At 53.2% G+C, this 11,599-nt stretch overlaps 1 protein-coding gene across 1 annotated transcript; it reads right to left on the bottom strand.

Annotated features, from left to right (window-relative positions):
- Window positions 1-5,198: 5,198 nt before the first annotated feature.
- Window positions 5,199-8,317, bottom strand: SRM (spermidine synthase). The gene is made up of 8 exons (XM_084785141.1): window positions 8,042-8,317; window positions 7,635-7,755; window positions 7,199-7,291; window positions 6,419-6,572; window positions 5,985-6,068; window positions 5,767-5,912; window positions 5,558-5,680; window positions 5,199-5,482 (listed from the first exon to the last, which is right to left on the bottom strand). Exons 1-8 carry the CDS (start codon window positions 8,206-8,208, stop codon window positions 5,462-5,464), a joined length of 909 nt encoding a protein of 302 aa, XP_084641267.1. The 5' UTR covers window positions 8,209-8,317; the 3' UTR covers window positions 5,199-5,461.
- Window positions 8,318-11,599: the final 3,282 nt, after the last annotated feature.

Genomic DNA, 11,599 nt, shown 5'->3' with positions numbered 1-11,599 from the left:
CAGAGCCTCTGGAACTGGAGTTACAGATGGTTCTCAGCTAACATGTAGGTCCTGTGGATCCAACCAAAGCCTTTTGCAAGAGCACCCAGTGGTGCTAACACTGGACCACCTGGCCAGCCCCTTGTCTGTTAAGTGTTTTACTCCATAGGCCAGGCTGTTTCTGAACTTGGCTCTCTTGTCTTAGCCTCTTGGGAGCAAGTGCTTGGGTGACAGCTGTACACCATGAGCCTCTTGTTTTCTTTTTCTTTATTTTTTTAAGATACATTTATTTTATTGCACACATATAAAACAAACTACATACATAAAATTCTGGCAAACTGAATCCAAGATCCCATCAAAAATCTCATCCATCCTGACCAATAGGCTTCATACCCGGCGTGCATTCTTTTGTTTTTCCAAGCAACTCTATTTTGATTCTGAGTTTAAAGTTTTTCAGCAGGAAAGCTCAAGCACGAAGAGTAAACTACACAAAATGGCTTCAGGAAGTCTCCAAAACAGACAGGATTCACTAGGACCTTCCCTGTCTGAGTGAAACAATAAAAGGTTAGAGTCCCCCTCAGACGGAAGGACACCAGGCTACAAGGAGACTCTGAGGCCAGACCAGCTGTCCAGAAGAAGCAGAAACCAGCTGAGCTGCCTGGAAGAGGTTTAGACCAAGTGCCACACTTAGTAAAAACCCTCTCCAACCTGTTGAGCTGCCTTCAGGCTGTGCAGTATGCTCCGGATTCCTAGCTTTGTGAGCTGTTATCCGTGCTGGGGTGGGCTTTGGTGATGCAGGCGTCTTTGAGTATCTCAGTATCTGGTTTGTCATAGGTTCCCTATCTGGGCTGAGTAGAAGTAAGTGTTTTCTTCCCAGGAAGAGGTTTGTTACAATAAGATGAGAAAGATAAGGAAAGGAGATGGCTCAGTGGTTATAAGTACATACTATTTTTCCAGAGGACCACAACTCCTCTTTTGGCCTCTCTAGGCACTCATACACACATGCCAGACACACAAAGTAAGGTCTTATGCCAGGTGGCACACATCCCTAATCACAGCACTTGGGAGGCAGAGGCAGGTAGGTCTGTAGAATTTGAGGCCAGCCTGGTCTATAGGACAGACAGGGTTACACAGAGAAACCCTGTCTCGAAAAACAAAAACAAAAACAAACAAAATCAAGTGAAATAACTCCTTAAAATTATGAAAACTCGCTGGGCATGGTGGCGCACGCCTTTAATCCCAGCACTTGGGAGGCAGAGGCAGGTGGATCACTGTGAGTTTGAGGCCAGCCTGGGTCTACAAAGCAAGTCCAAGACAGTCAAGGCTACACAGAGAAACCCTGTCTTGAAAAACAAAAACAAAAAACAAACAAAAAAGCAAGTCCAGGATGGCAAAGATAACACAGAGAAACACTGTCTTGAAAGACCAAAACAAACAAACAAACAAACAAACAAACAAACAGCTAGGCGGTGGTGGCACACGCCTTTAATCCCAGCACTTGGGAGGCAGAGGCAGGTGGATCGCTGTGAGTTCGAGGCCAGCCTGGTCTACAAATCGAGTCCAGGACAGCCAAGGCTACACAGAGAAACCCTGTCTTGAAAAACCAAAAGCAAACAAACAAAAACAAAAAACAAGTCAATAAATAAGATCCTGGGAAAAACTCACACTTTGTAGGAGGTAAAACCACTTCCTGTACAGTGGCAAGGATACTGTACGTGAAAGCCTAACTTTACCAGGGTGGGCAGGCAGGCAGAATGGGAGGAAGGAGTTAAGCCCTAGTTTTTGCAATGCTGGGCTAGAAGCCAGGGCCTTGCATATGCCATGAGCGGTGGCATCTCCAGCCCCAAATCTTCATAGAAAACCAATCGATGATGGCAGACACAGCCAAGCCGACAGTCATTATGTGGATTTATTTAGAGAACCCAAACCAACAGTCTAGATGGTTCCGTGGACTGGTGCGTGGGCTACAGCAGCAGATCCAGGGTGAGTTAAAACCTACAAGACTAGCCTCATTTGGGATGAAAGTCACTATCTCTACTTGTGATTTTTCTTTAAAAAATTTTTTTTATATTAAGCCAGGCATGGTGGCACACACCTTTAATCCCAGCACTGGGGAGGCAGAGGCAGGTGGATCACTGTGAGTTTGAGGCCAGCCTGGTCTACAAAGTGAGTCCAGGACAGCCAGGGCTACACAGAGAGACCCTGTCTCAAAAATAAATAAATAAATAAATAACTTATTTAGTTAGTTATTACAAATAACTTATTTATTTATTTAGTATGCAGTGTTCTGCCTGCATGTACACCTGCACACAAGAGGACATCAGATCTCTGTGGAAAGGACTGTAAGCTTCGTCACAGGTGAAAGCAATCTTGGCGGGCTTTGTCCTTGGACACACCATGGATACTCCCTGAGATTAACTTTGAGATAGACTGGGTGGAGTCATCCTGGGCCTGGGGACTCCATCTAGACTATTGTTTCTAATCGACCCTCAATGGGAGAGGGAGACCGGCCCTTGCACGTGACAGACAGGCAAGAGGAGGGGACAGAGAGAGCAGCAAGGTCAGACCGGGCTTGGATCGGGAGGAGGATCAGCGAACAGGCCAGACCATAATTGTTAAGAAACAGAGCCAACAGATCTCAATATAGATGGTTGTTAGCTGCTTATGTGGTTGGTGGGAATTAAGCTCAGGACCTGTGGAAGAGTAGACAGTACTCTTAACCTCTGAGCCATCTCTCCAGCCCCTACTTGTGACTTTTCAATCAAGGGCCCTGTGAACTCTTTCTCATGTTCCATTCACAGAACCCAAGGAAACAACATGTACTGGATCATCAGAGAACATTGCAAAGGGCAGAGGACAGTGGGCGGGCACATAACCTAAGTTGCTCTGGTCACTGTCCCAGGCTTCAGCAACCTGGACTCTCAGGTCTCTGCTTGCAGTGTGTGCAGAGGACTAGCACCACCCGTCTAGACCCCTTCCTGGAGGCCAGAGACCTGTCTAACATTACCTGGTGGCCTGAGTGCAAGCTTTCTGTGTCCCACTCAAAGCACCTTATTAGCGAATGACACAAGTCACTCCTATCAGGAAATCCCAAGGGTATTAGAAACTGTGGCTGTAACCAGGGACAAAGACCAAATGAGTGAGTTATAAAATAAGCATGTGGAGCCAGGCATGGTGGTGCAGAGGCAGGAGGATCTCTGTGAGCTCGAGGCCAGCCAGGACTACACAGAGAAACCCTGTTTCAAAAAACCAAAACCAGCCGGGCATGGTGGCGCATGCCTTTAATACCAGCACTTGGGAGGCAGAGGCAGACGGATAGCTGTCAGTTTGAGGCCAGCCTGGTCTACAAAGTGAGTCCAGGACAGCCAAGGCCACACAGAGAGACCCTGTTTCGAAAAACCAAGAAACCAAAAAACAAAACAAAACACCCCAAAAAACCAAAACCAACAAAAATAAGTGAAACAGATGGTGTCCCAGACATCAACCCAGGACTCACTGCTTCTGCTGAGAAGCACAGAGGACTAATGGAATCCTTAAAGCAGGGTCGGGTTCATTGGACAGTTCTAAAACTCTAGGTAAGATTTCCAGATAGCAGTGGTAGCACACACTTTTAATCCCAGCTCTTAGGAATTTGAAGCCAGCCAGGTCTACAGAGTTCCACGACAGCCAGAGCTATGGAGAAACCCTGTCTCCAAAACCAACCAGCCAGACCCTATTCCCCAGTATAAGCTGGTCTACCCAAGAATCCCACATCTCTCCATCAATAGGCTCAGATGCCAGGGCCTCCCTTTTCGGCTGAAGGTGAAGACTCACAGTCAAAGCAGGCAACAAGCAGCAAGGCAGGTGGCTGGGAGAAAGCCCTTGGTTTCTGCAGCTGTCTCTCTTGCCCCTGCTACCTCTGACCCTACTTGGGACACTTGGTCTAGGGGATAGGACTCAGGTCACAGTGCAAGTGGGAGGCAGATGAAGACTGGACTCCAGGCTGGTTCCAGACACCCAACTTCGGGGCCTGGGGGCTGGCCGCTTGCTCCCTTCAGCATTTCTACCTCAGGCTGGAAGATGGTGGTCCACAGACCTCTTGCTGGGAGCCCAAGTGTTTGGACTGAGCTGCAGGTGTCATGTGCAGTGTCTTCCTGCCTCCTGGCATCAGGCCCACAGCAGAGCAGTTCTGTCCCCGACTACTTGGGTAGGCAGGCAGGAGAATAGGATTGAGCGCTTTGAGAATGGGCACCTAAGAAGTTAGGCTGCAGGGCTGGAAGATGGCTCAGTGGCTGGGAGCAAGGTCTGCTATTCCAGAGGACCCGGGTTCAATTCCTAGCATCCACATGGCAGCTTCCAACTGTCTGGAACTCTAGCTCCAGGGGAGCTCACACAGACATACATAGATGCAAAACACGAGTGCACATAAATTAAGTCATTAAAAAAAAAAAAAAAAGGACCAACCAGCTCACTGGCATGTGGTCTGTGTGCCAGACCCTGGGTCCCCAGAATTACTGTCAACACAGAGCCCTCTGTGGCTGCTCAAGTGAGGGAAGAGATTGTAATGTCACTCTAGTAGGGGACAAACCACCTCGATGCCTCTGCCAGCCTAAAATTTTCCCACAAATTCCCCTCTACCTGCCGCTTGGCTAGGGCGGGGAAGGGGCTGGCGACTCCTGTTCTGGCAAGTTTTCTGTGCCATCCCCGGGCAGGGAGCGGACATGAAGACCTGTACCTGGCTCCTCTCCAGAGCCTTGGTTCTGCCGAGCAAGGGGCTGAGGTGCTGCGGCAGGGTCAGGTTCAGCACCTTGGAGAGAGGACAGGCCTGCGCTTGTAACCTCTTGGAACCTGGGAGAGCTCCCGGAAGGATTTGAACTCTGGTTTAATTGGACAGCAGATTGCCTGCCTGAGCAGGCATGATGAAACAGGTTCCAGGTGACGGCCTCAGGCACGGCCCTGCCAGTCCCTGCTGGGATTGCCTCTAGCATCAGGGTGCACAGTACTTCAGCCCTGCAAGATGCCCAGTCTTGGAACACTCCAGGGCCGTTCAAGCTACAGCTTCAGGCTGCCATACCTGGACCCTTCATCCCACAGCGCTGGGCGCTAGAGGAGGCTCTTTAGCACCTGAGCGAGGGGGTGATGAATTCCGACTACCAGGTTCCTTCCGTGCCAGAGGCCACAGAATACCCCCGCATCTGGCAGTATTGGTGGGACCAGGAAAAGTGAGTGGTCATGACAGCTTGTTATAAATACACGTGTTTTTTGTTGGGTGACAGAGGGCATAGACGGTACTGTACAGAGCTGGTATAGGCTTGGGGCTGAACGCCACAGAGACAGACAGACCCAGAGACTGAGTCCAGGGCAGGCCAGGCAGCATTCTGGGGCCTGTAACACTTGGTTGGTGGACAAGAGTCATCTGGGAGTCTGGGTCAGGGCTGGTGGTCCCCAGACAACTTGGAAGTTCCTTGGTCCAATCCGATTGAGGTCTCGGCGGTCCCTGGGTTCAGCTTATGTCATTCAGGGCCTGGTGGGACATGAAGGCAGTGAGGAGGATGTGCAGGACGAGGCCCAGCAGGGAGCAGGGTGGCAGGCCACTCACCTTGCGGGTGAACTCAGGCAATACGAAGGCTGCACGGTGCATATCCGAGTTATAGTATTTCAGCTGCATCTGCTCCACCTGGGCCTGTGTCAGCTGCTGCACGGGCTCCCGGAAGTTGGTGTTCTGGGGGCCAGGGATGACCAAAGGGCATCAAGACAGGGCTCTCAGTGCCTGCCTGTGCCCGACCTCGCAGGTAGCGCCCAGCTCACCGGGTTTTTGCTGCACAGCATGAAGCCAATCTGGCCGCTGGGGTAGGTGGGGATGGTGCAGTAGGCGTAGCCCACCACGGGAAAGAGAGATTTGCAGAAATGCCTCATCTCCTTGATGAGGTCCAGGTGCAGCCACTGGCACTCACCTACGGGGGAGACTGTGGGTCAGCCTTGCCGCAGGGAGGGCTCCCCCTGCACCCCACTGTGCCCCTGCTCACCCTGGCAGCAGAGGATGCCGTCTTCCTTGAGCGCCGTCTTCATGAGCTGGTAATAGGACTCCTTGAAGAGGCTCTCAGCAGGGCCTAGAGGGGTAGAGACCGTGGCCACCCTGGCTGAGACCTCCAGGCCACGGCCACCCACAACAGAGCCACACAGCTGCTCGGTGGCAAAGCACATGTTGTGGAACGTGGAGCCTACTATCTTGGCACCTGGGGGGCGGGGGTCCCTACATTTAACCCTACTCCCACTGCACCATACCACACCCGGATGCTAGCCAACCAAGAACAGTGAAGAGGCTGCAGAGGAAACTGAGGCCACTGTAGAGCACAGCTAGACCCCCCCTCTCCTCAGGTCTTTATCATCTGTGGTGTCAAGGGAGAATACAGCTCTACTCTGGGGGCTGGTGCACGGCGCTGGGCTTGCCCTTGCTCACCCATGGGGTCTGAGGAGTCGGTGATGATGACATCGAAGGCATCTTGGTTCTGTTTCATGAACTCAAAGCCGTCGCCCACATGGAGGGTTAGCTTTGAGCTGGAGTAGCCAACGGCCATGCCAGGCAGGAACTTCTTAGAGACTTCAATGACATCCTGGGGACGGGGACAGGGAGAACTGAGCTGCGTCAGAGGCTGGGGACTCCTGGTTGGGTCTCTTTGGGACAAGTCCTTTCCTTTGGGAACCCCAGTTTCCACAGATCTATAAAACAGGAGGAACTGACACCTTAGCCCCTCATGGGGCTGGCTGGCCCTTCACGGTGTCCAGGCTGCATTTCCGTGTAGACCAACTGTCCCATCTCAGTGGGGCTTTCTTGACCCTTTTATATTTTTGAGAAAGGGTCTCATGTAGCCTGGGCTGACCCCGAACTCTAATTCTTGCTGCTTCTATCTCCTAAGTGCTGGGTTATAGGTATGTGTGGCTACAAACTTCCTATCAGCCCCTTCCCTCCTGTGTTTTCTGTACCTGGGTGTAAATTGTGGATGCTTTAGTTGTTGGAGATGTCCCTGCTCTTGCCTGGGCTTTAAGGCAGAAACCAGCTCTCAACATAGTAAGAGTTAACACTCATGGTGCTGTCTGTCTGTGCCAGGCTCTGACTACCTGGCTTTCCTACCGAATCATCTTTTCAGACTGAGGAAACAGGCCAAGGAAGAAGACTGAGGCTCAGGGTGCGGAGTCAAGGTGGGTCGGAGCTGACCCAGGCCTGGTGTACAGCACCCACCTCATCGATCTCACACTGGACCACAGACTCCACAGAGGGGTGTTTCACCACTTCCCGCAGGACGCCCCCATCTCCACCCCCGATGATCAGCACCTGGGTGAGGGAAGGACAAGGCAGGACTGAGCAGGTCGGCTCCCACAGAACCTGGAACCATCAGTGCTCCTCCTAGTTACAGGTCTGAGTCATTCTCTAGTCTTGAGAACCTTTCTGTGCCTCAGGGTCCTGGCAGCCCGGGTTTTGCCTCTCAGGACTTGAGGAGACCAGCTCCTCCCCACCCCGGGGGGGGGGGGGCTCTTCTCATTCTGACTGGCATTTTCTGACAGCCATCTGGGTAGCTTCTGGTCCCACACATCCATCCTCACCTACTGTCACCTAGACCAGCTTTTTAGAACCCTGGGTACAGAGCTGAACCCGGGGCGGGCAGTGCAGCCGGTACCTTCCGCGGGTTGGGGTGGCTGCAGAGCGGCAGGTTGGCGATCATCTCCTGGTAGGAGAACTCGTCCCTCTCAGTACACTGGATGACGCCATCCAGAACCAGCACGTTGCCGTAGGTTTTACTGCGGGCAGAGTGACAGTCGGGGATGTGGGTCCTGGGGCCCAGGGAGAATGGGTCCCAGCCCGCCCTGGGCGCGCACCGTGGCCACCATGGGGTCCCGGGGTGAGCCGTCAGGGTGACACGTGGCAGGCAGGCCACGAGTGGGGGCTGGGTGGGCCTCGGGGTCCCCTCGGCTGACGTGTCCAGGGAGTGACACGTGGGCGCAGGGCCGGGGCTCGGGCATAGCGCGCGGGAGGCGGGCCTAGCGCAAACTTCTGACAGCTGCACCGGCGCGCAGCTGGCGGTACCTGCGGAAGACGAGGATGTCTTGGTACCGCGAGCGCCGGTGATGCAGCAGCTGCTCCACCTGCAGCGACAGGGCCTGGCCAGGCCACAGGCTGCAGGTCTCTCGGAACCAGCCCTCACGGATGGCGGCGGGGCCGGGCGCGGCTGGGCCGTCGGGGCCGGGCTCCATGGCGGGCGGCGCGCGTCGCGGGCCCGGGACTGCAGGCCGCGCGGAGCCGCAGCACAACGGGACCAGCTCTGCCGGCCGCCCGCGCCACAACCTAACCCGCTCGGGGGCGGGGCCTACGGTGAGGGGCGGGGCCCAGGCCCTCCAATGGCGGCGTGGACGGGCCCACGGCTTGGCCAGGTACTCATTGGCCGCCGGGCAGCGACCAGCGGTGATTGGCTGGGGCGAGCTGTCTGTCAGCGGCAGCAGGGTAGTGCGTCCAGCTGCCGGGCCACGTGGGGCCAAGGGGCCCAGGCGGCGGGAGGGTTCCGGGGCGGGCCGCGCCGGCGCAGGGGTTCGAGGGACGGGGCCTCAAGCCTTGGCTCTTCTCTGGGTCTGAGCAGATCTTGTGTCTAGTCCGGGCTCGTAGGGGACTTTTATTTACTTGCGAGGATTGTCGCGCCATCTGGCTATTTTGCTTTAGATTGTGAGTCAGGAGCGGATGGCTGCGGAATAAGAATGGGGCTCTTTCCGAAAAGAGTTTCTAAATTTACCAGCAGAGCCCAGGAAGAGGCCCGGCACATGCATATTCAGAACCAAAAAAAGACTGGCGGCGCATTTTTATTTTTATTTATTTATTTTTTTGACAAACTGGGTCTTGCTCCTTGAAGGGTGGGAAGGAACGTGCTGTTTTTATGAAAATGTCAAGTGACTTATCAGAATCACATTAAGCATGCTAATTACCAAATATTAAATGCTAATTGCTCCATACACAGTTTGAATGCCAAGGAAGGAAGACGAACCCCCGAATAAGCTATTCCTGACACGGTGTCGGGGATGGCTTCTGACTGACAACGAGCAGCCTCCACCTGGAGTGGGAGCGTGCTCCCTTGGCATAACGCACAAGCTGAAGGGCACGAGCTGTTGCTTGGAGGTGCAGCCTCCAACCTGCCGAGCCCTGTCCGTGCCTTGGCTGACCTCAAGCTCCTAAACGGAGGAGTGAGGAAGGTAGTTCTAGAAAGTTGTCACGGCACCTAGGAGTAGATACTGTGTCTAGTTTTACAGGCTTGACAGGGACAGCCTGTACTCGCATGGCATGGCAGCCACTGTACTTAGCCATTAGCGTAGTCCTGCCTCGGGGCTATGGCTGTCTATTTGCCAGGTGCCCGGATCCACAATGCAGGTTGTCAGAAGGCTAGGAATGGGTTCCTGCGGATGTCAGACCCTGATGGCGGCCTGGGAAACAGGGGAGGGGAACAAAGTTGTTACAGCATGTGCCTTCCAGAAGACCAAGTTGATCACACCTTTCAGGTTTAGGAAGACAGAGGTACTGGGGGAAAACCAAAACCAAAAAAACCCCCCAAACAAACAACAAAACAAAAAACAACCCCGCCCCAAAAAAAAACCTCAAGTAAAGTCAGGCATTGTGGCACACACCTGTAATCCCAGCACTAGGGAGGCAGAGGCAAGTTTTCTCGAGCTTGAGACCAGCCTGGTCTATACAGTAAGTTCCAGGACAGCCAGGGCTACAAAGAGAAACCCTGTCACAAGCCCCCCAAAACTAACAAACCACACAGGACCACCAACCTAAGTATGGCACCACTTGGGCTGGGTCCTCCCCATCAATCGCTAATTAAGGAAATGCCCTACAGTTGGGTCCCCCTCCCGCCCCCCCAAGACAGGGTTTCTCTGCGTACCTTGGCTTTCCTGGACTTGCTTTGTAGACCAGGTTGGCCTCAAACTCAGAGATCCGCCCACCTCTGCTGGGATTAAAGGCGTGTGCCACCACCGCCTGGCTCCTCCAGCTGGATTTTATGAAGCACTTTCTGAATATGATGTTCCTTCCTTTCAGATGATTCTAGCTTGTGTCAAATTGCCTTACAATTAGCTAGGACAATAGGTAAAAATGCTTGCTACTCAACCGAGCTGACCTGAGTTCAGATCCCTGCCCCCCCGCCCCCCCCCCCCAGCCCAGAACTCATCTAAGAACTGGACAGAACAATGCAAGTGTCTAAATTCCAGTGTCCCTACCGGGAAGAGAGGTAAAGATAGGAGTCTCCAGGACACGGTGGGGACAATAGCTCAGCTAATGCAGCAGTGAAGACTGTCTCTGACAAGGTGAGGAGGGAAAAAAAAAAAAAAAGGTGAGTACTAATGCCACTACCTTACTAGCTTCTGTGTTGTGGAAATTTTGGTTTATATGTGAACATGTTTTTGTTTTAATCCCAGGTGTGGGATATGGGAGCTGCTCCAGTTTGTCCACAACTGGTAATTGCCTCCTGAGAGCATGTTTGTCAGCTGTGAACTACCTCATGCGGGGCGTGGTCTTTGTCAGTGGGGATAAAAGCCAGACCAAGAGAGACTTGGGGGCTCCAAGAAAGAAGGCTGCTGCTTTCCCCCTTCCCTCTGCTGCTCCTGGTTGCTGCTGATGCAATTTGGCTGAAGTTGGAGAGTTCCTGAAGTGAGGACTGGACTCGCCCCAAAGAGCCTGAAGACCCTAAACAGCAGGAAGCAGCTAGGGAAAACTACGCCGCCCTCTCCCCACTAACCTTTCTCCCCTACCGAGGGTGTTGGAAGGGACTGGGGTAGACAAAGGACAAAGAGATTTAAAGGACCCAAAATAATAGTTGGTTAAAAGTATGCCAACACTTGTCCCCCAAATATGGCAGCAGCGTGTAGCTGCAGCCCTAAATACGACACACAGGCGTTCTTCACTTCTCTCTGAACGTACACGGGGATGTAAACTATCTCTTCTTTTTTGAGGCAGGTGTCCCTGTGCAGCCCTGGTTGTGCTGGAACTCAGTATGTAGGCCAGGCTAGCCCTGAGCTCAGAGACCCACAAGGTAGAAGGAGGGAACTAATTCCCAGACAGCACATTCCACCCAATGTGAAAAGGGAAAAGGAAAAGCCTGGGAGCACTCCTCAGTGTAGATCACCTGCCCAGTAGTGTGAGACCCTAGGTTCAAATCCTAGCCTCATGAGAGTAGGGTGTGGTAGCACCCCCTGTCATCTCAGTGCTCTGGAGGCTGAGGCAGAAGGGCAGCCTATGAGTTTGCGTCAGCTTGGGCTACACAGTGAGACCTTGTCTCAGAGAAAAGAAGACAGTACTGCCAGATGTAGTGGCACACACTTGGGAGCCTAGTAGTAGGAGACTGAGGCAGGAGAATTGTACATTTGAGGCTAGAGAGCATGCCCCAGTCTCCCCAAGGGAGAGGCACAGCCGGCTCTCCCAATAGCACTTCCTAAGAGGCTGAGGCAGAGCCACGCCATGGCCCACACGGGCCATCCACAGTCCACAGAGCCTCCAAGATGCAGAGGACAAGTACTCCAGCTCCTGAGTGGCGCTTGTGTGTGCCTGGCCTTGGCATTCTCTTCTCTGTCTCTGCACAGGGTGAGAGTCCTTCCTGCCAAAGCT

This window comes from Acomys minous (genome assembly GCF_964271855.1).
Source record: "Acomys minous genome assembly, chromosome: 6".
Classification (NCBI taxonomy): Eukaryota; Metazoa; Chordata; class Mammalia; order Rodentia; family Muridae; genus Acomys; species Acomys minous.
This window is presented reverse-complemented; position numbering and strand designations above follow the sequence as displayed.

What these genes read in the sequence shown, in the direction of transcription:
- SRM (XM_084785141.1), bottom strand. Translation starts at nt 8,208, where the DNA reads ATGGAGCCCGGCCCCGACGGCCCAGCCGCGCCCGGCCCCGCCGCCATC. An exon ending in TCCAGTGTGAGATCGATGAG is followed by an intron (nt 6,573 to 7,198) that starts GTGGGTGCTGTA and finishes CCCCGTCCCCAG; the next exon opens with GATGTCATTGAAGTCTCTAA. An exon ending in CGACTCCTCAGACCCCATGG is followed by an intron (nt 6,069 to 6,418) that starts GTGAGCAAGGGC and finishes CTACCCCTCTAG; the next exon opens with GCCCTGCTGAGAGCCTCTTC.